The following is a 26,391-nucleotide window of genomic DNA, read 5'->3' as shown; positions in this document are numbered from 1 at the left end:
TTTGTTGTAAGTTTTGAAATCAGGAATTGTAAGTCTTCTAACTATGCTTTCTTTTTCAAAATTGTTTGGCTATTCCACATCCCTTGCATTTCCATTTGTATTTTAGAATCAGCTTGTCAGTTTCTGCAAAAAAAATAAAAAGCCAGCTGGGAGTTTGATGGGTATTACATTGAATCTGTAGATCTATTTGGGGAGTGTTACCATCTTAAAAATATTAAGTCTTCTGACCCATGAGCATGGGATGTCTTTCCATTTATTTAGATCTCCTTTAATTACCTTCAAAACTGTTTTGTAGTTTTCAGAATACAAGTTTGCATCTCCTTTGTTAAATATATTTCTAAATATTTTATTCCTTTTGATGCTGTTTTAATGGAAATCTTCTTTTAATTCATTTTCAGATTGTTTATTGCTAATGCATAGAGATACAATTTTTTTCTCATACTGATCTTTTACCCTGCAATCTTGCTGGAATTATTTATTAGTTCTAATAGTTTTTTTAGAGGATTCCTTAGGATATTCTATATATAAGATCATGTCATCTGCAAATAGAGGCATCCTTTCCAATCCAATGCCTTCTATTCCTTTTTCTTACCTAATTGCCCTGCCTAGAACCATACTAATTGAATAGAAGAGAGAAGAGTTCTTTCATCTCTTTTTAAAGAAATATTTATGGGCTTCCCTGGTGGCACAGTGGTTGAGAATCCACCTGCTAGTGCAGGGGACACGGGTTCCATCCCTGGTCTGGGAAGATCCCACATGCCGAGGAGCAAATAAGCCTGTGCGCCACAACTACTGAGCCTATACTCTAGAGCCTGTGAGCCACAGCTACTGAACCCGCGTGCCGCAACTACTGAAGCCCGCACACCTAGAGCCCGTGCTCCGCAACAAGAGAAGCCACCACAATGAGAAGCCCACGCACTGCAATGAAGAGTAGCCCCCGCTCGCCGCAACTAGAGAAAGCCCATGCACAGCAACGAAGACCCAACACAGCCAAAAATAAATTAATTAAATAAATAAATTTAAAAATAAAATAAAATAAAAAATAAAGAAATATTTGTTTCCATGAACAGCAGAGAATAATTATCTCATTTAATGATAAACATGGTATTTGTATGTATTTTCAGTGAAGGTTGCTTTTCAATATGAGTATTTGCTCCTTATTCACTATTGAGTTAAGGAGGGAAATCTTTAATTAATCAAAATGATTAAAATAAGAAGGTATTTTATTTACTTGACATAGACTTAAACAAAAAAAGAGAAATACTATCCCAATATTTATTTCAACTTTCTTAGATTATAATATTTTTATAAGACTTCAAAATAGATCCCTGACATCTTTAACACACATCCTAAAAAGTTGACAAACATTGGTTTGGACATCTGGAAATGGCAGATGTCTATGTATAGTGAAATCCTTAATGACAAATTATCTATAATTAAATCTTTTAGCTCTTCTTTTTGCAAATGAGAATTCAAAACGGCCTTTCCCCTTAACACATGTGGCATGGTTACTAGTGATTTAGGATACCAACCACAAATCATAATAATTATCATTAAATTCAATAAATATTTTCTATGTCCATTTTAGCTTATAGAACTAACTAGATGTACCAATTTACTTTTGGAACCCCATCATAAAGTCTGTTTCTTGACTATCTCAAATGAAATATACTGTGAATTTGCATTCCTTCCGTATAAATCTATAAAATACACATCACTTCTGAAAAAAAAAAAAAAACCACTCCTAATTCCTCTAATTTGACATGGAAATAAGGAATGTCAACTCATGTCTACTCCTTCCTTTGACCACTTCAATTAACCTTGGAATTATCTCTATTTCCTAAAGAATAATGATATACCCTCTGTTATATCCCAATCATTGGAGACATTAATTGAAATCTTAATAATTTCTTTTTTTTTTAATTAATTTATTTATTTTATTTATGGCTGTGTTGGGTCTTCGTTTCTGTGCGAGGGCTTTCTCTAGTTGTGGCAAGCGGGGGCCACTCTTCATTGCGGTGCGCGGGCCTTTCACTATCGCGGCCTCTCTTGTTGCGGAGCACAGGCTCCAGACGCGCAGGCTCAGTAATTGTGGCTCACGGGCCTAGTTGCTCCGCGGCATGTGGGATCTTCCCAGACCAGGGATCGAACCCGTGTCCCCTGCATTGGCAGGCAGATTCTCAACCACCGCGCCACCAAGGAAGCCCCTTAATAATTTCTTAACCATCTCTTCCTTTCTTTAGCAATTCTTTGGTGCTTAGGGCAAAAGCTTTACTCAAAGTGTTTCATTGTCATCAGTAGAGAGATGGAAAGATAACGTGCAAGTAATTTTTACATGGGCTTTACACTTATAATATATTTTTAGATTTGCAGTGTAAGCATTTCAGAATCAGGTCAATATACATAGGCAGCTTCTTCAGCCCCGCTTCTCTGCTAGTCTCTTCCCTCCATCTGAAGACTCATCGGGAATGCCAAGACAAATGTCCAGGCCAGTCAGAGGGCTAAGGACAGTCAGGGAAAAAGGAGCTCACTGAGAGACTCTGGCAATTTGACCCGCCCAATAAAGCTTCTACTGGAATTGTGATTACTATTTCAAAGCAAGAAGAAAACTATAGAGCTTCAGATTCTTAGAAGAACTGCTTTTTAAAAAACTAACCCAAAAAAATATGTGGGAGAAGAAAATTCCACACATTAGAGTGTACGACCACGCAAATCTCAAGATCCCTGAATTCTAGTCACCCCTTCTATAAATGGTGCCTAAATTGAATAAAAGAGCTTTAAGTATTAAACCTTGTCGAGTCACAAAGATAAAATTTTAGGTAGCGTTTATTAATTGTACATTTTGAACTATCAATTTTGCTGGCCCAAATTCCAAAATACCTCAGTTAGCACATTATTGGGTTTGTAAGCATTATTATGAGGCCTCTTGGAGTAGAATTCTGCTGATGACATATTTCTTCAACGAGTAATCTAGTTTTTGTTCTGCCTGTTGGTGTTTATAAAGAGCCATGAATTACATAATTCATGTGCTCAGGCATAGTTTCTCAAAAGTAAGTTACTTCCTGTATTTGGGTGTCAGTAAAACAAAAACATTTTCCGGTTTTCTTGGATATTGTTTTAATTCTGCAATTTATAAACAAAACTCACTGCTTTTTTAAGTTATGATTCTTATAGTTTACTTTAAATAGCCAAGCCTTTTATTTTGTTTTATATTGTTTTTGTTATTCCTTAAAGGTCCACAACATTTTTATACTATCAAATCAATGGAATTCAGTATGTGTTCCCCTATTTTATAATGGATAGATATAGATGGTTGCTGGTACTTGAAGTTTCCATTTTAAAGAGGCTTTAATTATGACCATTTCATAATAACATTGTTTATGATTGTGATCTGGTAGACAATGGTAATATGATAAAATATCATTTATGTAATTTAATGTTTTAATCAAAGCAAACATTCTACTTCTTTATCTGTTACTAAAGATATTTTTATTTTATAGGTAACATTCAAAATATTATTTCAGTTTAACTCATCTTATCTCATGGAAAATGTGATCATTCATTTAAGTACAACAAGGTTGGTTCCTATGTGTGCATGAGTGTATGTGTATGCATGCATATAATTTCTTTCATGTATTTAAAATATTTTGTTTTATAGACTGACTAGAACTTCTTACAGCTTTTATGGGATCAGTAGAAGGCAGTGAACCCCTTTGCTTCACAAAAACATCCTTATGAATAATCAGCAAAATAAAGAAATTTTCATTTAATAGACATAATACACCTAACTGGATTAAATCATTGGTTCTATGAGCTATAAAACATGTTGTAATCACACGTCACTTATATCTGCCAAATTGCATTTAAATCCGTTTAAAATTTTACAGGCTTTTCTGATTTAAAAGCTTTTACTGACTGCCCATCAAGGTCAACTGAATCATCAGAGGGACTTAAAGTTTTATGATACCCCTTTGTAGTTTAATAAATTTTATTCAAATCAGTCAAAGCTTCTGAAATGGCATAGAATACACAAACTAAAAATAACAAAAGTCTAATAAGGAATTGAAATAGTGCTTACCTTTCTTCTAAGTATAACTATCCACTGGACCATAAGCAACTTGAGATAAACTTTTATCATTTGCTATTTTATTCCCCAGTAAAAAAAAAAAATCTAATAATCACTAAATAAATGTAGAGTGAGAATGAATGAATTAGTGAGTAGTGAATAAGTGAGAAAATGAATTAATAGATGAGTTAATTCTGTATGCTCAATTCAGTTCAATTCAACAAATATTTATTTGAGATCTATTATGGACAATATTGAATTTGTCACTTAGGGAATATAAAATTAAATAAGGGCATGAACCTCTTCATGGGGTGAATATTACAGTAGGGCACTGAGACTAGTATTTAAATTATTATAATACAGGATAGAACAAGGAAAATTCATTAGAGAAATATAAGCCATGTGTCAGAGACTTCATGGAGGGTGAAATTACATCTGCTTGGCAATGAGAATCCAAGAAAGCTTTATCAAGGAGGTTATAATTGAGAAGGACCTTAAAGGGTGGGTAGCAATTCAGAGAGGTTGGTCGGTAGTTAGATGGAACATTTCAGGCAAAATTTACAGCTTGAGCAAAACCTCAAAGGTAGACCACTAGATCTATTTGGGGGAATGTTGGCTGATCCATTTTAGTGCAAATATAGAGAATACATAAAGGAGTAATGGAAGATAAACACGGAGTGTACATCTTACCATGTTACAGAAAGTGTACATCTTACCATGTTACAGTAAGTATTGAATTTCAAAATGAGGCATCTTTTCTTAGTTGAACAGGCCATGAGGATCCAGAGAAGTTTTTGAGGGGTGAAGTCATAAATACAGAGCTGTTTCTTTGGAATATTAACTTAGCTGCAGTGTGGAACGGGACCGTTCACAGCAAAAGCCCAATCACACATACATCTATAACCCAGGGCAGGGAGCTGCCTTCACTGCCCCATCACGCATACCAAGCCGCTAATACACTTGGGAATAAGCAGAGCCATTAATGGGTACTCTTTGCCCATTCTGTGAGACAAAATGCTAGGTGCTTAGTCACTTGGTAGAGAGGTGTGTGTGATAATAATAATGAAATCTAATATTTATTGAGTATTTCCTATGTCCTAGGCACAATGTTAAGTATTTTACACTTGGTACTCACCATTTATTAAGAATTTAATGGTAAAACCCCCATTTTATAGATGAAGAAACCAAGGCACAGAGAGATTAAATAACTTACCCAAAGTGGGTCTAAGTCCAAGAGCAATTTCATGCACTCTGGCCCCAGAGCCAGTGTTGGTTACTATTATATTATTTGGACGTACTCTTTTTTAAGACAGAAGAGTATGAGATACGTGTGTGTATATGTACGTATAAAATATATGCATGCATTTACATAATATATAATTGAAACGATAACTAAAATCAGGGGAATAAGTAAGTGCTCAACAAATAATACCATCATCAAGTACAAGGCATAGAAAGACTATTAAATGACAAAAATTTTCAGATTTACTCTCAGCTGTGTGATCCTAGGCATGTCTCTTCACAAGGGCCTCATCTATGATAAATAAGAATCACCTGTGTGATTTGTATTAAAAAACACAAATTCATGAGTCCTAACTCGGACCTACTAAATCCGTATTTTTCTAGGAGAGAAGCCCCAAAATCTGTGTATTTAACCATTGACCCAAGGATACTTATCATTATTCTCAGAGAAGTTTGAGAAACCTCATACTAAATCAGTATGGTTTTCAACCCTCACTGCACTTCAGAATCACCTTTTAACAATACCCATTTCTGATCTCCCTCTCCACACTGAATTTTTTTTAAAAATCAAGGATCCCACACATGTTGTGTGTGTGCTTTATTTAGTTGCCAAAATAAGCTTCTCATTCAAATGCTTAGAAAGGTCTATAAATAGTCAATGGTTTAATGATTTGTCCAACTGTGCTGTATGTTTTCTAGTGACAGTGAAGAGCCACCTGAAGCCCTTTTTGATAATGAAGTAAACGTTTCTATCCCTGTAAAATATGAAGTTGGACTACAGTTTTACAGGTAGGAGAACACCGCACTATCATGTTGATGCTTCCTATAGCCCGGTGGATCTCAGCTTGTGGTCCCCTGGCCAAGGGCATCAGAATCACCTGGGAGCTTGTTAGGCAGATTCTCTGCCCCACCCCAGACCTACTGAATCAGAAATTCTGGGGGAGGGGGGCCCAGAAATCTGTGTTAAACACTCCAGGTGATTCTGGTGCACTCTAAAAATTGAGAATCAGCATCCCAAATAATCTAAAATGTGAGGTGCTAACGATACCGGATTGCATTAGCAGTCCCGTCTTAACTCCTAAATGCAAGGTGAAGACTCAGAAATCCTTCACAAAAGGCGATGTTCTTAGAGGTCAACAACATATTTCTTGGCTCTTGTTCTCATTGTACGGGATCTGATTAGCCTGCCCATTCTGGACATTCAAGATCAAACTATTGCTCATTGACAAGAGCTGTTTATTTCTCCCATTATTCATAAACCATCCTTTTTCCTAAGAACTTCTGATCTATCCAAACACCACTCATGTTGGCAAATTTGTATAAGCAGGACTCTAGGCTTTTGCTAGATAAATGTGCACAATGTACAAAAAGTACAAGAATCTGTGGCAAGTTTAGTCTAAGAGTCTTGTCATATTATTAATTTATTTTCTATGGCACTTTCCTTTTACTGATAACAGACAACAAAAATGAAAGGATTGTGTGATATACATGTAGATTTTGCTTCTATTTCTTAGCCTTTAATTCTATTGGCTGTTTTCTATTTTTCTGCTTCCATTTCTCTTGGTACACTGACTTTTCCCAAGAATTTTTCATTTATTTAAACTAATAAATATTTCTTATTTGTCTTCTCTAAACTGAAGTACTGCTTTTAAATATGTTTATATTACATTTCATTCTACCAAGTTCATGCAAAGAACATGGAGAAATTGTATGAAAAAGACTGAACTTTTAAATTTAGTAGTAAATATAGAACTTTAAATTGTGAAAAGGTAACACATTTTTAAAATCTATTTAAATTCAGCACTATTAAAAATACCAAGTTTTAGCCTGATTATTCACTAAATGTATATGATATTAGCGAATTAATGAAAACTTTTCACTTGGTAACAATGAAACTTTTACTTTAAAAACTGTACATATTTTAGCATCAGTAACTATGGAATTAAATTATAATCTTCCTCACCCTCCTCAAAGATTTAACTTTAGATTTCAGGGTAAAAGAATTTGCCTTTGATTTGAAATCTCTATAAGTACTTTTTGTGGGATTACCTGGTATAAAGAAAGAAAAAGAGTGAGGTCAAGTAAAAGTTAAACTTTGTTGTGTTTTACTTTTCTTTTTCCAATTAATTATTTTAAGCTCTGCAAGTGAATACCATATTTCAATTGCGGCCAATGAGACAGTCCCTGAAGTTATTAGTTCTACTGAGGACATTGGAAACGAAATTAATATCTTCTACTTGGTAAGAAATTACCTCTAAACTAGTGTTGTAAAAGAGTTATTTGTAAGTTTATAAGTTAAATAAAAGTATTAACAGACACATACAGACATGTTTGTTCAACAGTTAATCTCTATGTTCCAGCATATTTTTCTTTATAATTTCACTAATTTAAAATAATTTTATTTAAATTGATGATAATTATACTTTTAAGCTACTTTAAAGACTCAAGTCCCTAATTTCCTTATGACACAATTAATTATAATAAATTCCTAGAAAAAATAGGGAACCAAGTAGACACTACCTATAAACATGCATTATTTGCATTTTTTAGTATAACTGAGAAAAGCACTTTTTAAAAAATAACATGACTATTTCAGAAATTGATTATCTCAAATTGTCTTGGTAATAATTTCCCTACTCAACAAATAAATTTGTATCTTATTCTGCTCCTTGCTACCTTTCGTATGTATTATACCATAACTTACTGGTATTCCTACTATTGCCTCCTTAAATGATATTTTCTATTACAACCTCTATTTTTATTTTTGAACTCTTCATAACAGACTTTTCCTAACCATTGTAATAAGTAATTATGGAGCTGAGCCAGGCTGTCATTTTAGGTACTGCCTACTTACAGACACAGACTCAAGTTAATATTGTGCAAGTAAAAGAGCGTCCAATTCAAATGATGGATTTAAAACTGTATTCAAAAGTATGAAATAATGCAGCATTATTAGAGGAGAAGATGGTCTCAATCTCTTTGGGAATTGGCAACGATGAAAAAAGGGAATTCTCTTACAAAGTGGAAATAAATGAATACTCTCAAGAACATTTCATTGTCTTTATTTGTGCCCTTTGCTGAAATGCCTATGACAACTTATACCCAGGAAGTTAGTATGAATGCCAATCACTCTACTACTGGGGTAAATTTTTGAAATGTAGGCTACCCAGTTTTTCAAGTCCCATTTGCTTTTCCTGGATTAGAGAATTCAGCAAACAACAAGGAAGAAAGGAAGGAAAGAAAAAAAGGAAGGAAGGAAGGAAAGAAGAAAGGGAGGAAGGGAAGGAAAGACTTTGAATGTTGTAGATCTTCATGAATTGTCACTTTTTAGGGCCCAGACTTGAAACAGGTACTCTCAAACTATTATAAATAATATTGATATAAATAATATTGTTAAGAATATCCCTGAGCATAAATCTTTTGTATCTCTGATTATTTTGCCAGGGTAAAATCTAAAATTGGAGTAATGGAATTAAAAAAAAAAAAAGAACATTTTTTTAGGTGAGACCCAGTAACTCTGCTGCTAGAAATTTCCCATAGGAAATTATTGGTGGTACAAACAGATTTATACCTGGAGATACTCTTAACAATGTTATTTATATTAGTTTAAAAATTAAAACCTGGGCATGGGGAGACAGCTATTACAATGGTTGAGAGGGCACATTTTGGAGTTGAAAAAGAAAAACCTAACTCTGCTCTTTACCAGTTCAGTGACCTTGGAAGTCTTTATTCTCATTCTAACCTTATGTCCTCATAGATGAAACAGGGATAATAAGAGAATCTACCTCATAGGTCTGTTAACAGGATTAAAGGGAATAATGCAAGTGAGAAAATTAGCACAGTGTCTGGAACAGTCAACAATAAATATTGATGTTGTGGTTGTCATTAAGCAGCTAATAAACATCATATTCTCAAAGAATCTCTAAATTTATGGGAAGATGCCATGACATAATAAATTTTACAAATGGGACACCAAATTTCATATTTTATATGATACAAATTTTATAAGATACATAATATGCAAATATAAAAGGTAATTTGTGCACTGTTACCAATATAGAATTGTAGGAAACTTACTGTTTTCAATATTTTCCAGTGTATCTATAATGAACATTGTTTTTAATCAGAAAGAATAAGTGTGCATTACAGAATACCCAATTTCTGACTAAATATCGAAAAACAATTGGAATTAGACTGGGAGGCCATGCCAGGCAAGGGCAGGGCATATTACAATAAGATAAGAGTCAGGGAGCATGGTTAAGAGACCAGGCACAGGTGGTCAGGAATCTCCAGAATTCCAGGATTAAGGGATGCATTTAATCTTCAGCAACCACAGAAAACAGCTCCAGATCTGAATAGCTCTCAGTCTAGAAGGCTCAGGTAGGGAGGTCAGTTGGACTTCCTGGCATTTGTCTCTGTAGATTAAGGTGCACCCTGCTGGCCTAAGAATTCAGCGCAGAAAGGCCAAGGAGACGGCTGAGGGCCTGGAGAAGAGGGGGTGGGGATTGCACCTGGTTGGCCCAGTTCAATGCACCTCTCCGAAGCAGGGGAGGACTTCTGGACAGTGAGTCCAGCTTCCTGCTGAACTTCATCCCGCCCAGACTTCCCCCCATGCACTTCATCGCCATTGGTGGCAGGATGTGATGTGAAGTGATAATTTTAGGTTAGTGGATAAAAGAGATGGGGATTGAAATGAGTCAGTCTGACTCTCATCGGACTGGATTACCAACAGCCAGAGACACAACAACCCTAGCTGGGGACAGGATTGTGAAGGGAAGCAGATGGCTGTCTGGTTTGCCTGTACCGTAGTGGCAGATACCGTCTAGCTGGGGATGAGAAATGGCTTTGTGGGCTCAGAGAATTATAGCAAGCTGGCTTGAGGCAAACAAAAATATTCTCACCTGTTCTGAGTGAATCAGGTAAGTGTTCTCCCTCCTTTCCACCTCCAAAAAGACTGGTGTGTTGAAAAGTACAATGAGCATGGTAAACTGACACACAAAAAATTAACTCATTTTGGGAAGATGAAGGACCAATATATGATTTTAGCCGATGCATATGACCACTGACCATGAAACATCTTTATTTTTTGCTTGTTTAATTATGCCAATTCTCTGTACAGTGCCATAAACCCTCTGCATTCATTTTGGCATTCAAAATATTTCATACCTTAATTCATCAATTAAGAACCAAAATCCTATGTAAGACAGAAAAACTGCTGTTGAAAGAGGAAGAAAGGATTACATTTCTTTTTTTCCCCTGTAGATTAGAAAAAGTGGGCATTTTCCAATGCCAGAACTCAAGCTGTCAATTTCATTCCCCAACATGACATCAGATGGTTTTCCTGTACTGTACTCAAGTGGGTGGTCATCTTCTGAGGTAAGTCATGTGTGCCTCAGAGTTATGTCATTATGTTTTCTTCAATTTGTATCTAAAGCCTTTTATTCTCTGTGATAAATAGATTTTATCAAAGTAACATGGAGAGGCATTTAGAAAATTACACTACTACTACTACTAGTAATAATAATAATGACTTCCACTAGTTATTTAGTAGAGGCATTAGTTCCTTACCGCTGCTGTGGTAACAAATTACCCTAAACAGTGTGGCTGAAAACAACAGAAATTTATTCTCTCACAGTACTGAAGGCCAGAGTCTAAAATTAAGGTGTCAACAATGTTGGTTCCCTCTGGAGGCTCTGAGGGACCCTTCGTTCCATGCCTCTCTCCTAACGTCTGGTGGCTTGTGGCAGCACAACTCCAATCTCTGTCTTCACAGGGCCGTTTTCCCTGTGTTTCAGTGTCTTCTCCTTTTCTGTCTCTTAAAGCACACCCTTCAGTGGATATAGAGCCTGCCCTAACTTTAGAATGATCTCATCTGGAAATTCTTAATTTAGTTACATCTGCAAAGGGCCCTACTTTCCAATAAGGTAATATTCACAGGTTTCAGGTATTAGGACTTGGGCATATCTTTTGGGGCTCACTATTCAATCCACTAGAGCAGATTTTAGATAACTAATTGTTGACTTATGCCTGAAGAGTTTGTTGCACCTTTAATTCACTTGAAGTGATCAAACCACCCTATAAAAAGACTTCTTCACTGCTCCTAAGCACACACAGCTGCACCCAAAAGATTACAATACTACTTACTCATCCCAAGAATTAGCAATATCATGCCCCCTTTGTACTTATAGCATTGAATGAGTCGATACGGCAGTTTATTTTTATGGTTTAGGTATCTAAAACATAGAAAATCACAATAAGTATTGAATTAATGCATGCATTATTTCAGCATTTGACAATCTCTTCTTTGCAGAGATCTTAAGTTAAGGTATTCTCAGAAATCAAGAAATAGCAACAGAGGTGGTTGACTTGTAATATTTAAATGTTTTCCTAAAGGCAAGGAAAACATAAACCTCTAGCATTTACCTCTAATCCAAAAAAGCAGGTTTGTGGGAACCTAGAAAGAATAAAATTAGACTTGTCCTACTACTTATGAACCTTCATCCTTATTACCTTTTATCAAGGATGTAGAGAGTCCTAGGGAAGCAGAAGGTTTATTAGATTAAGTCTAGAAAAACCATCCAAATATCAGCTAACTTATAAACATGGCATTTTAACGTCTATAGGGCCGCTTTCTTACATCTCCCTGCCACACACACTGTGTCTTACCCTGGTGTATAGGGACTCCAAAAATATTATTGGATGAATACATAAATACAGACAAAAGTCCCTCTCTGGATTTTTTGGTTTGTTTATTTTATAAACCATTATATGAGCCAACATATTGACTAACAGATGCTAACCTTTTTTTTTCCTCAGTAGAGTTAAATTTTTTTCTCTCTCTATTTTATGGGACTCTACAAACTAATGTTTGATGAAAACAAATTAATGAATGTATTACTTACGTAATAGTAAGTTCTACTAGCATCCTTCCTTTTCCATAACAACCTCACTACTATCTATTACAATTGAAAATGGCATGGTAACAATAATTATTATCCGGGGGGGGGGGTGTATGTATATGGCTGGTGCAGAATAGCTTCTTCCATATTGCACACTTACGAAGGTGGATCTTTCAGGTATGGCAATGGCTGTCATTCACAGATTCTTCACATTATTGCACCAAGTCATTTTTCCCTCTGACATCAGATGTTGTCTAATAAAAGACATATTTTTATTTCTTAGAATGTCAACTGCAGACCCAGTAGCCTCCAGGATCCTTTTGGTATCAACTCTGGGAAGAAAATGATAATATCCAAATCTGAAGATATCAAACGAGGCACCATTCTGGTAAATTCAAATTACCAAGACAAGTACTAATTTTACCTCATGCTTTCCAAGTGAATAAATTCAATATCAACCTAAAAATAACTATGTTGTAGAATATTTTAATATACTATCTTTTATCAAAAGGCAAGAATACTAATTTATACTTCTGGGCATTTAAACAGGACTGCAGTGCATGTAAATTTGCCACCATCACGTGCAATCTGATTCCTTCTGACATGAGCCAAGTGAATGTTTCACTTATCTTATGGAAACCAACTTTTATAAAAGTAAGTGATTGTATAGTTCTCTGCAATAATTGAATAATATAAACAAATATTTGTTCAACACTTAATAAAAGCAAAGCAGAGTGCTTCTCTAGAAGGAACACAAGACTGGAAGTCTGGAAAAATGTGGTCCAAGCCCAACTCTACTAAACCAGCTATTTGGGTGTCATTTTCCTTGTCTGTTAGTAACTAAGTTATCTCCAAGGTCCCCTTTCATGTATATACTTCTTTTTAGTCTCTCTTGTTCTTTCCTTTACACTTCAAGAGATAAACACCTATACAACAGCAAAGTTTGCACTTATCTTAATACCTTAGAACTCAGTTAAGAGACAAAGAATTATAGAGAGACAATCCTTGACAGCATTAACAAAGAGTAGAGCTAACATATATTATAGACTCATTGTATTAGATCAGACTATCTATCTAGCTATCTGTCTATCTATCTATCTATCTATTTTGGAAGACATTTTTAACCCCTAATAAAGTCAAATCCATCTGACAACTAGCTCTTTAAAACTTAATCCATTGTATTTTATATTATTTGTTTCTCTATTAGAAGTATTTTGTTAATTATATGAAATTTCCATTTTTAGATTTAATCATATTAAGTTGCTATTTTCGTTAAGTCACAAACTGTTATATATTGGTAATTTCATGCTTAATCCTAAACAAGCTCCTATGTAAACCTCATTACCAGAGAGTAGCTATTCCATATCCAGCTACATGAAAGGAGGGCAGGGTTTGGAGTTTGTTTTGCGAAGGATAAATCTGAATAGAAACTGTGTTATTCAGAAAAATTCCCCATTCTATAACAAGGATCTAAGTGAGAATTTGAGTGACGAATGGTAGATACACAGTCATCATTTCATACCATCAGTTCCATCTGGATGTTAAACCAGTGTTTCAGTCTCTCAGAAAAATTTTAGTTTGAAAAATTGCACGAAAACATGACTAGCTCTCAATGTGATTAGCTCGATATATTGAAAGTAGTAAATCCTGTTTGCTTTTCAGGCACATTTTTCCAGCTTAAATCTTACTGTAAGGGCAGAACTTCAGAGTGAAAATACATCACTAGTTTTAAGTGCTGGCAATCAAAAAAGAGAGGTAAGTGCCACTCCAAGTTTTGAAAACATTATACATTTCACTCTGTTTGTAACATGTGTTTTATATTTACTTACAGTCCCTAAAGCAGTGACTAGCACTGATCTCAATAAGTGACAGACACTTTCTGCTTCAAATTACACTTGATTAGCTTCAAGTGTGATTTCAGTCTCTTCTTTGTAAGAAACTGGGAAAAACCATGATATTTACAATTATCATGCCGTGCTTGACTTGATTACTTATAATTATCACAGTAAATTGATGTTTTTACTCTCACCTTGATAACAAATGATGCATTAGTAATTTTCCTCCTTAAAAACCAATATTATAAAATGTAGTTGACATCTGAAGAACAGACTAGAAAAAACAATTTCTTTACAGAAAGTGTCTTTATACTGTATAGGAATGCATGTAAAATTTTAAAAGTTTTCTTCATTTAGTCATTGGGAAATTTGAAACAAAAATGAAGTACTATTCCCCAATACAAATTCACGCTGGAGTCCTGGGTAAAAATAAAATGGTGTGCGTTTTTTTCTCGTCCTGTTATAAAGTAAGGCCAGAATACCTGTTATAGGTGTGAGCACTTCAGCATAATTCCCCCTTTTATCATGAGAGTTTAAATATTTCATGTGGATATCATGAGTCATAAAATTCTATTTGGAAGCTGCCTAACACTGATGTTTTAATTTTTTTATTTCAAATTAGTACCTATTTTAAATAATTCCAGTGACCTCTGATAAATATTTACCTTTAAAGAATAGATACATAGAGTATCTGGATATAATGTTTACTTACTTTATAAAGAGCACTTAGTCCAATAAATAAAAAGTTGTTCCACATGTAGAGAAGCTAAAATTTCGCCAGTAAGCATCAAAAAATATGAGTATATATTATATTGGAAAAGAATATATTTGATTCCTAAATATGTATTGTTAAAATATTACAGTTAGCTTTATTTCCCCTGAATGTTAGTTCAAAATTCCGCATGGAGCTCTTTATTTTACATTTTATCCTAAAGAAAAATTATACTTAAATTGTTAAAATCACTAAAAATGATCATTTTGTAGTTCCATGATCTTGGGGACGTCACTGATCCCATCCAGACTTCCCTTTCTGCACCTCTAAGTTCAAGGAAATGTTTTAGATGTGTTTAAAGTCTATCTTCAAAGGTCTGATTCTCTGTACATCTGTACTCCTGCCAGCTCTGTCTTCCGGATGCATGGGCAGTGACCTACCCGGAGCCATTTGAGGGGTTTGGATCAATATCCACTGTATACAAATATCTCCCCTGTTAGTTTCTCTTTTTTTAACCCCTACTCTTCCCTTCCAGGTTAAAGAATTGAGATGTTCCCCATTAAACGGAGATGCAGAACCTTGAGCTATTGGTCATTGACAGCTACCCTGAATTAGTTTTTTTTCTCAGAAACCTAAGGGATGGGATGCAGGGCAGACAAGTTTCATTGAGGTTTGGGTGCCACACTGAGAGAGTTTGAGTAGCTGGAACTCTAAAAGCTGTCTCCTTCAAGATTTACTTCAGTTAAGACCTAATTTAAAGATGCTAAGAGTATGTCAACTGGAATAGACAGTGTGGTGTAATTAAAAAACACACTGGGGCGATGTATGCACGAATCCATTTATCTGTACATTTGAGATTTGTGCATCTCACTATATGAAAATTATACCTCCATTTGTAAACAAAAAATAAAGCACATTAGAATTAGAATTAAAGTTACAGTTAGAATTAGAAGACCTACTCAGGTTTATATGTCAATAACCTGTGACAACGTTCCAGCCCAAACTTATGCTATTGTGATGATGCAGTGAAGACTACTAATAAATCTTTAAAGCATATAATACTGTTGGTTCTCCCTGAGTTAAATTCACCTCTACCATTGAGAATTCTGATTCATAGATAGTTTACTCTTTATGTATAAATTTCTGAAGGATAAAATTATAGAATTGTTTTGGTAATAATGAATATGACATGGTTAGAGATTTAGAACAGGTGAAGGGCATTTTAAAATATGAGCTCATTGTTTTCTCTGTATGTAGTAATGAGATTAAGTACACTGTTTGGTAGAAAATTATAGCCTGAAAGGACTCAGTGTACTGGGAGTTCTAATAGGTGTTTAGCAACGTTAACAATCTTGTTTAATAATTTTCAGCTTGCGATTCAAATATCCAAAGATGGGCTACCAGGCAGAGTGCCGCTATGGGTTATCCTGTTGAGTGCTTTTGCTGGATTATTGCTATTAATGCTGCTCATATTAGCACTGTGGAAGGTAAGAACCAAAGCTCCTTTCACTTTTCTACTTCAATTGTCAACAGCATATTGGTGAAACAAACTGTGATTTATCCATGCTGTGAAATATAGTATCACACAGCAATTGAAATGATAACCAAGACAAAATTAAAAAGAAAAATGTATATCTCATACATTGTGCACAACTTGATCCCATTTTTGTACAAGAAAAAAAAAACAGACATATCCAAAAATTATGGAAGATCTCTCTAGAGGTTAGGATTATAGGGGATCTTCATTTGTCTATAACACTGGAAATTTTAAATGAAGTATGCATTACTTTTATAAACAGAGAAGAATGAAAACTCTCTTTTATAGAAAAAAAAAGAATGAATTCCTATGTCAATTTAAGAATATATAGCAACAAAATTATGGTTAAGATAAGCCCTATCCTAATCACGTATCTCTATGTATCTTAAAAAGTAAATGCTTCTTTACTATATAAAAATACCACATTTTATGCAATAGTTGCATGCCTGAGTGAGAAATTAGAGATTTATTCAATTAGTCGATGAAACGGAAATCTTATAGTTGCATAGACTCCTGTTTCAAATCCTCCTGTAAAACTGAGTAACCATCTGTTTTCTGTCGGGTCAATCTCTATATTTACATAGATGTTTTGCTTAAACTGAGATATGCAAAATTTTTCAAACACTTAGCTGTATCTTTTTCCAAATTAAGCAGAACAGAAATGATAGCTTTTAGGATAAATTTAATAGAGCATAAAATCTCATAAAAAGTTGAATTTAATATTTTTCTAGTTAAATATCAAATTGGCATTTATTCTACCATATATCACCCTATATTTTACTTATTGTTTTGTTTAAAAGCTAAACTGTGTTAAAACTACAGATTGTGGTTACGTATTCATTTTTCTGATGCCTGAGCAACAGAATTATCTTTTAATCAAATAGTTTAAATAGCAAATTTCTCTCCCACCAAATTACCAACTGTTCCTATCCTTTCTGACTAACGTTAGTTATAATGACTTAACTTCCTCTTTGCGGGGGTTACTCTCAGAGAAGATGAACAAAGCCATGTATATCAGGAGCATTTATTTCAGTAAGTAGAATCCATTGTTTTTCTCCAGCAAAGCCTCCAGGACAGAATTCTCCACCACCTCAAACCTCCAGCTCTTCCTCCTACTTTACAGGGTGTCCGTGCTCTGTCTGTAATACCTGGCTTTGCCACACTGTGGTACCCAAGGCCCGGCTTAGTGGTGTCAAGGTTGTGCTTGAAATGTAGAATTTGGTTTCTTTGTTCATATGCACCTGTAATAGGAGATTTTACTGTTGATTTCTTTCAGTACGGTCTTCTAAGCACAGCACTTGCTCCTATAGTTTTAGGACACCACTGCCAAGAAAAGAGGAAAGCCAGAGCTGACTATTTGGATAGAATCTCTAGTTGTATACCTCTTTTTAAAACTAACAAATAAGTTTCAGCCACCTGTTTTTTGGTCATCAGTCTGAAAAAGCATAAGTATAAAAACAATCACATTCTTCCATCCAGGAGATGTTTCGATGACACATTCTGATTGCTTCTTAGATCTTCTTTTTAAGCCCAAAGAAAGATCATTTAACAGCCTTGGCCTGTCCTGACCAGTAGGTATAGTTAGTCAGCAGACACATCAGTGGAAGCTCCAGCAATGAGAAAGGTGATTCCACAGTAGAAGGGAAGGGAACTAGCACTTACTGAGTGTTTACTATATACCAGGAACTGTTTTAAGCTTTTCCACTTAGATACTAACATCAGCCCTATGAGGAAGACACTCTTATGGACCTCATTTTGTAAGCGAGGAAGCTGAGGCATAGAAACGTTAAATATGTTTCCCAAGGCCACATGGTTTGTCAGTTTCAAAGTAAAGATCTGAATCTGGGCATTTCACTTTTGTGTCAACACTATGAGCCCCCTCCCTCTATGTTCTCTCTTGCTTCTATATTCACTCTGTTTTCCTTACAACCTTTTCAACTGAGTATTTTAACTACATTTTACCCTTGGGGACACTGAAGCAAACAGAGAGTAACTCTCCCAAGAGTTACCAGCTAGTAAGGAACTGGGTTCAAGCAATGCTCTATCTGCAAAGCCCACCCCTTATCCAATATATCCCACCGCTGCAGGCTATGAGGCAAGGCTCTTCACTCTGGAGCTCCAGGAATTGGGTTTTGTTTAAGAGGGTCATAAACTCTCTGAAATGTATAAAAATATTTGGTACTGGAGTGAGAACCCCCGGTTGGATTCAGACTTTTAGCAGCTCCATTATACTGAAAAGATTAATTGGCCCTCCTCCTGCTCGAACCTCCCTGGAGAATTTGGTCTGCGGTAGGCTCAGAAGAGCTACTCTCATCCCCAGGCATCTTTTTAGACTAACTAGATACGCAGCAGAAACCTCAGGACTATCCTTTCTTCTTTCTTCTTCCAAATCCCACCAGTCTGGAAGTTCATCAAAATTCTCAGTCTGAGACTTTGTGCAGGGAACAGGCCAAAGGTTCCTCCTAGAGGTGGAATTCCATTTCAAAAGGCACAGTCTTTATAGCTTTACCTTTGTAGCATGCATAGCAGAGATTGAAGCTTGACAAAATCTTAGTAGGTGCTTAATATACTTGATATTGAAGGGAGAAGGCTTGTAGAGGACACAGGTTTAAATAGGTTGGGAAACATGTCCTGAAATATGGTACCACACACTAAGGGAGACGCCCAGTCAAGTCAATATAACCAATAGGGTAGAATGAGACTCTGTCCACAGAGGATCCCGGAGAAATCAAATCGTTCCTCTTAACTTGATCTCATACTGATGTCTGATCCACCCTTGATGATTTACTTACTAATCCCAAAGCTTTGTTCCTCATCCAACATGCATATCCTTAGGGAATGTGGATGGGGACTAGCACTGCCATCTAGTCTTTTATATGTTAATATAAATGTTTCATTCAACATTTATTCTATATTAAAGTCATTGAGTGTGTATTTCTGCCAAGGACTGTTTAATCAGACCTTTGCCACAGGGTTTTGAACTAGGGAGACACAAATAAGATCATTAAGTAAATACAAAAAGAAAAAGAAGGAAAGCGAAAGCTACCAAGAAAGTCTGGGTGCTCAAAACACACTTAACTTGTCACAAATGTTGACTAGTATTGGCCCTGTTCAGTTTGAAGCTATAAACTGTATTTTCCTTATCTCCACTCTAATCACCCAACTTCCACTGAAAACCCAATGTTAATAGAATCAGTTGGGTGGAAAAGTTTAGATAACAGAAATTAAGCTTTAAAATAAAGCATTTGACATGTGAAAGCAAAGGAAGGTTGAAAAGAAGCAAAAAGACTTGAGAAAGAAGAAGAAAAGATCAGGAACTGGGCGAGGCAGGAAAGAGAAAAGTCATGATTCACCACTTGCTTTTGTAAAAGCCTTGTCTGATTTATTTTCAGAACATGCAGGTACAAGTTAAAGGGCTTAATGGTTTGTGAATCCAGAACTTTTATAGTTGGCTCAAAGGAAAAGGCCTGATACATGCAGGAGGACTGGCATTCTAAGGGAGACACATTTATTGTTTCTTCATGTTCATTTGTTCTGTTGTCACCTTTTCTGTAATGTCTACCACCAACTAGATTCTGGCATGGAGAAAGACATAAACCCCTGAGTAAAATTCCTCTAATTTAAAACTGCATATGTTTGACCATTTATGCCCTCGAAGCTCTCAATTGTTCAATAATTATTTTTTTAATATATAATTCCCTTGCATAATTTACCATAACTTCATGATTAAAATGACATGAAAGTACCACACTTTCAAAGAGTTAACTCACTGTCTTTGCTTGAACTATTATAATCCACTCTCAAATTTAAAAAAAAAAAAACACAAATTTAAAAAAAGAACACTTCTCTAGGACCCTTTTTTAAATTTTTTTTTTTAAATATCCATTTTAGATTAGAATATTGGAAAGGTACCTTCTAGCTCCTATCCTTATTTTTTATTAAACTCTTTAATTGGAAATAATAAAGCACTTGTAATTTTTATGATGCCCCATATCACAAAGCATAATGAAAAGGGACCCACATTCACCACTACGTGAAATTTTTCATATGTTCAATGACTTCATTTTCATATCCAAATGATACAGGGTGTTTTCAAGAGACTCTTTATGTCAAGCCTATATAGACAGATATGCTAACACATTTAAAGTTAATCCAGACAACTCAGAAATCCTCCCCAGCCCCTTAGCCATAGTGTACCTACGAGATTCACCATCAGCAATAATTACCTCAATTTATGACCATCAGTTACTTGATGGAAATTTCTCTGCCACATCCCTGAAAAAGAAAGATGATGGCAAAGTAGAGACAGTGCCAGCTAACTGCAGTTTGTATGTCTCCCAAAATATTTTTCCAAAACTCTTTAAGTTATTTTGCTACATATACTAGTTTTTACTAGGAGACATGATATATTTAATTTACAAAAAACTTAAAAATGAAATAGCAATTTGATAAATGTCATTTCTTGACATTCAGTATTACTTAATAGATCAATGAAAAAAATACCTCTTGATTATTTTATTTGTATGCCCACAATTGCTAACATTTTACTAAACTAAATTTTATCTGAGATTAGTATTTATTACCTAAATTCAAATAACTAATTGTATTATGTTTGGTATTTTCTCAACAGATTGGATTCTTCAAAAGACCACTAAAGAAGAAAATGGAGAAATGAAATATTTTAGAAGAGAAGAAATAATTATTCAATGATCTATCCTCAGGTTTGCCTCAAATATGTGACAAGAAATTTATAAATACAATTAAAGACATAGTCACATAACTCTATGTAATCCATCAGGGATTAATCACTTAGAAAATGACAGATCAAGCAAGATCCACAAAGAATACATTAAAGATTTATTTTATAAAATGTTGAAAAATATTTTTAAATAATTACTCATTTTTGTTGAGTATTTAAGCAAAATTACAAAGTGTTTTGAAGATGAAAAATAACCTGTACAAATATGTTTATATATTAAATCACCATTCAAAGTATTTAAGGAATACGTAAAAAGATTTTTATGATCATTGAAACATTTACTTTCAAAATAATATAAATTAAGCTTTTTCCATTGATTCCTGATGGATATCCATATTCAGCATGATGGTCAATATTTGTAAATGCCAAGAAAGGAATTTTACCTGAAAAAGATCACTTCCCCCCATTTAAATGAGAAAAATTTCCCAGGTGGAGTCTATATACAATATGGACTGAAAATAGAATTAAATCACAGAGAATATATTCAGCATCTTTGTGTTGGGTTCTATACTTGGAAAGTTTTCTTTCCAAAGTGTTTGGAAAATAGTGCAATTGAGCTGAAATTCTATCTAGGATAGAAAATCAAGATAGACTTGTTTAAAAGCAAGTGCACTGAATGGATTAATTTAAGCTTTTACAGAACACGCCTAATTTTGGTATTGAACTCTAAAACTCAAAGCTCTTTTATACTGAAAAAGCACAGCAGTTTTATGTGGCATAACAGTGATTTGTCATGAAAAGTCACGTTGTGTGTGGGATATGCTAAAATGGTTTCTGAATGGAACTGACAATGTAGATGGATGCCGCAGAAATGCTGGTCATCTTTTGAACGTGAGGGGTCCCAGGATGTAACCCAAAGTAGGAATTGTCTCAACTCCTTGGTACACGGTTCATTCAAACCCTCAAGCTGTGAGAGTATGTTTATTTTTAATATTTTTAAAGATATTTAATTTTCCAAATGCGGTTCTTCTTTTTATGAAAAAGCAGTATTCCATTTCAGTATTGCATTTTACCAACAAGCCACTGCTTTTTGAGTGTGGCATATCAATGTTTAAATAGATCTCTGGAAACGTATTTTAAAGAATTTCAAGTTTGAAACCTCGCACCAACAGAAAGACATCACACCTTCGTATGAGCTTCTTTGTTCTTGAAGTAATCACCGTGGTGCATCGGACTCTACTGTAGCATAAGCTCCTAGGTTGCTCCATTTCTTAGTGGAAAAAACAATGAATGAATGTACATGTGAACTACTGCTGTAAAATTTTCTGATACTTCTGCAACAACTCCATCTCTCTACCCGATTGACCATCACAAGATCAGAACCTGTACTTAATCTGGAAAGTCCTGGGCTCTACTTTTCTCAAAAAGCAGCAAATCAATGGAGAAATTAAATGCCATACATTTAATTTTTAAAAACTAATTTCCAGGGAATTTTCTGTGGACTCAGAGGCAGCCTACCTCGTGGCTCTCTACATCTACATCTGAGATCCTGATGGTCAAAGACATGCACCTGGGGAGTGCTGAGGTCCTCAGTAGCTAGAAGAAAGGCTAAGTTTTTCCAGAGATTTGGTATCCTCTTCCTGGCCTGTGATTGCTCAGAAGTGTCCAGTTTTAGAATTTTCTTCATTCCTGCTATCTATCTCCAGGTTCCGAAATCATTCTTTCCACCTGTCCTTTCTTTGCCCAACCAAACTTAGGTCTCTCATATTCAGTCACCACGGTACACAACTCCAGTGCACAACCTGCTCTGATCCAAGCTCAGCACATTCTTAGAAATAAATCTAATAGATAAAATTTTTAAAAATTCACACTTGTCCTCTGACTCCTAGGCAAAGTATTTACTGAACCAGGAGTATGCACATTTCAACTAAACATGTTGTTAACCTAAAGGGGAAAAATAGAAAAGATGGCGTTTTTAACATTTTAGAAAAGAGAGGAAGAGCTGTTTGGCCAAATCAAAGAGCTACTTATAAGCTCAGCACAGTTTTTAACATAATTCATTCCTGGTTTCTAAGTAGAATATTAAATGAGCCAGATACCCTATTTCCTTAACATTGTGATCTGTTGAGGTTTATGTATGTATGTCTGTGCATCTGTGCGTGTGTGTGTATAAACACACATGCACACACGCACGCATGCATGCATGGACACAAATTGGGGAAAAAATACCTCAACACCAAATAACAGAGTTTACAAGAAATAAACACACAAAAGCTACACCACAAGAAAAGTTTGATTCATCCACTTTGCATATAGTTTTCACTTTCATTAATATTTAACTTTAGCATACATTTATGCAACTATCTAAAAATCATAAATGTAGAATTATTATTTTGACTAAATTAATAAGTCAAGAGATGTCCTAAGTTAGCTTTGTACAGATGTCCTAAAACAGAGGCAATGATTAAGAAATATACTAAACTCTATTATTTTATTTTAAAACATTTAATAAGAAAAGTGATATTTAAGACAATTTATGAGCTTATTCATTAAATTAAATTGCAAAATAGTTTCTTTTTTTAACTTTGGTATTTTTTTAAATTAATTATTTCTTCCACTGTGGACTGAACTATGTATGGAGTCCCTTTCCATACCAAGCCTACAATGGTATATTGGTAAATTATTGAACAACTGGCTCTCCCGGAGGAAAAAAATCCCTGATTCGTGTCATTTACCAGTTTTCATGGTCTAACTAGTTTTGTCACGGCCATTTTCAAGCTACCAACATAGCCCTAACCAGCTTGCAGAATTCCTGAAAATGTATTTGTCAGTTCTCATGAACCAGTATGAGCTAGCTTCAGTGCACCATTGAGATAGATTAGATGACAATGATAGATAGAAGATAGATAGATGACAGATGATAGATAGATAGATATAGATGATAGATGGATAGATATAGATGATAGATAGATATAGATGATAGATAAATAGAAATGTAACATGTATATTTATATATACACACACAAACATGCACAATACAATCATATTTCAAATTATTCTTAAAACGTTGATCTCAAACCCAGCAAAGTGCTACATAGTTTCCAATTCTTCAATTTCAATTTCTAAAATTATAGTCTTCTTTTAATGTTAATAAAATGATATGAACTTGCAGGAAAAGGAGTTAAAAGCAATATATATGTATATATAAAGGGTAACACAGTGAAAATCAGAACTACACAACCACAAAGAAGCTGTTTCACTTTCTCTCGGAATCCAGAGCCCTGCAGCCATACTGTGAAAGGTCATCCTTTGTAAATATTTGTAATTTCTATGACCCAGTTTGAATTTCAGTGATCCAGTTTGTTCAATTATTTTCTCCGAGCACTAGATTCATGGGCAATTTAATCTCTGAATATTTTTTATGTCATAACTGTGCTTGAAATGAGGCTTGTGGGAGGACATATTTTACAAAATTTGATGTTTACTCAACCACAATAATTTATAATTTTACCTCTTATAAAACCAATATCTAGGCTCAATTAGAAAACAAATATTTGCACCAAAGCAAAAGGTGGTTGCATAGTGCTTGAGTAAACCTGGGTGGAAGGAGAAGCTGAGAGAAGGGCTGGCATGTTCTCTCCAGGCGGCCCCCCGAAGGGCCACGGCTTGCACTGTGTGAGGGCTGCCCACCGTGTCTATGCACTGCGCTTTCCTACAGGATATCCTCTCTGTCAAACATGCTGTAATCTGCTCAGTGTGAATTAACTGTCTTGCTCTGCACAACAGTGAGAAAACTAAGAAAGACCCAGGCTCAGAGCATGGTCCGTGTGCCCAGTACAGTCACAGTATTGTTCAAATAAAGAGGCTTCTGGCAAATCAGCCTTTTAAAAATAATAGTATCCTATGTATCCTTCATTGATTTTCAACACTTCTCAAGTCTCCCTCCATTAGATTAGTCTTCTCACCCAAGGGAGATTTTCAAGAAGACTACTAGAGAAAAATCTGTTTAAAACGTGTGCTCTGTTTGCTATGAATACCAGCTTCTGTGATTTGATCATTTACACAGGATGTCAGTCCTCCGTTCCGTGGCAATCTAAAGGGTTGGTATGGTAAATGTAATAGGGACAAAATGAAAGGCTTGAAGAAATTTACAAACAGTTATTGGGACGCTATCAGCAGCTACGCCAGTGGGGAGCTGGCAGGATTTAGCCCTTTGGTGGGTCTCCATCAGCACTCCCCTAATCCCCATCCTCACCCATGGAAATTATAATCTAAAAAATGAAAAGAAGAGCTTTAAAATCCTGGAAATGATGCTACTTTCTAACTAAAATTTCCAATTTAACTGTAAACAGCAGGCATTTTAATGCAAACACAACTTCCAGGTGAATCCACTAGACAGCCCTTCCAATCAGACTGCTGTCTCTAAATACCTCCTACCCAGAAGTTCTGAAACCGCCACTGGAAGTGATCTTTGCAGTGCGTTACTAAAGGCTAAAGGCTGCCGTTTCAATGGGAGCACTGTTGTCAACATCTTAAGTAGAACAATAAAAAGAGAGTTAAAATCTAACATTGTAATCTGGTGAACGAGTATTTTTGATCCTCATATTAAAATTTAACCTTGAATTTAGCAATTCCAAGTAACAGCCTTTAACCATCAACCTTGAGGAAAAGTAAAGAAGCATGTGCCAGCTCTTCAGCCCCAGGTGCATTGTCCCCTACAACATGTGGCGCCCAGGAGGTCCAGTTCTTAACTGATGAGAATGGATCCTCTGCCGCTATAAATGGCCTGAGCTCCCAAATCCACTACATCCCAGGATCAGCCCTCCCACATCAGACACGCACGTAAGCACGTGCTGGAATTTTACCATAGTGAAAAATATACAAGGATAAGTTCTCATTTCTAATGTTGGACTCCTTGCTTTGAGATCAGCTTTTTTTTTTTTTTCCTTTTAAAATATATTAAAGGCTTTCTGCCATAGCTAATGAGTTCAGAACTTTACGCAAGACTTCCTTGCATTTTCCTCCCATCACAGGCTAGAGAATTTCAATACCATGAAGACTGGGCAGTAGGACCCAGGGCCCATTTGCAGGATCTCTCTGCTTTCTGCCTCCCAGCTGGCTGCTTCTCTTCTCAACTGTACAGTGGGATTGTTTGCTTTTAATTTGGGTCTTCTTGGCAAGGCCATTCTAAGCCTGGTACTCCTTGCAGGGCCTTGAGATCTAGATGTTCTTTACTGGTGAGTTGAGGCTTGGAAATCCTTTAATTATCTGACACACCATGGAAATCACGGCAATATACTAGGCAGATACGAGTGACACTCATAACTATGATTATGTTTGATCTTACCATATTTGAAGTCACATCTTGATGAAAAAAGACTAAGTCTGGAATTTCAGGAGC

At 35.3% G+C, this 26,391-nt stretch overlaps 1 protein-coding gene across 5 annotated transcripts in view; it reads left to right on the top strand.

The window, feature by feature from the left end:
- ITGA1 (integrin subunit alpha 1) overlaps positions 1–26,391 on the top strand; it is a 232,324-nt gene that overhangs the window by 189,439 nt on the left and 16,494 nt on the right. For 3 of the 5 annotated variants that reach the window (XM_082455867.1, XM_082455866.1, XM_082455869.1), the window contains 9 exons: positions 3,501–3,577; positions 6,008–6,097; positions 7,446–7,548; positions 10,571–10,684; positions 12,491–12,595; positions 12,757–12,861; positions 13,870–13,962; positions 16,125–16,241; positions 20,922–25,557. In XM_082455867.1, the coding sequence (XP_082311993.1) occupies positions 3,501–3,577; positions 6,008–6,097; positions 7,446–7,548; positions 10,571–10,684; positions 12,491–12,595; positions 12,757–12,861; positions 13,870–13,962; positions 16,125–16,241; positions 20,922–20,966 (849 nt within the window). In that variant the 3' untranslated portion in view covers positions 20,967–25,557. Of the gene's footprint in view, positions 1–3,500; positions 3,578–6,007; positions 6,098–7,445; positions 7,549–10,570; positions 10,685–12,490; positions 12,596–12,756; positions 12,862–13,869; positions 13,963–16,124; positions 16,242–20,921; positions 25,558–26,391 lie in introns of those variants that run through there. The other 2 variants (XR_014261953.1, XM_082455868.1) reach the window with 1 other exon arrangement.

The sequence above is a fragment of the Balaenoptera physalus genome (assembly GCF_965194825.1).
Source record: "Balaenoptera physalus genome assembly, chromosome: 3".
In the NCBI taxonomy this organism is placed as follows: Eukaryota; Metazoa; Chordata; class Mammalia; order Artiodactyla; family Balaenopteridae; genus Balaenoptera; species Balaenoptera physalus.
Note: the sequence above shows the minus strand (reverse complement) of the source record. Positions and strands in the feature narration are given on the sequence as shown.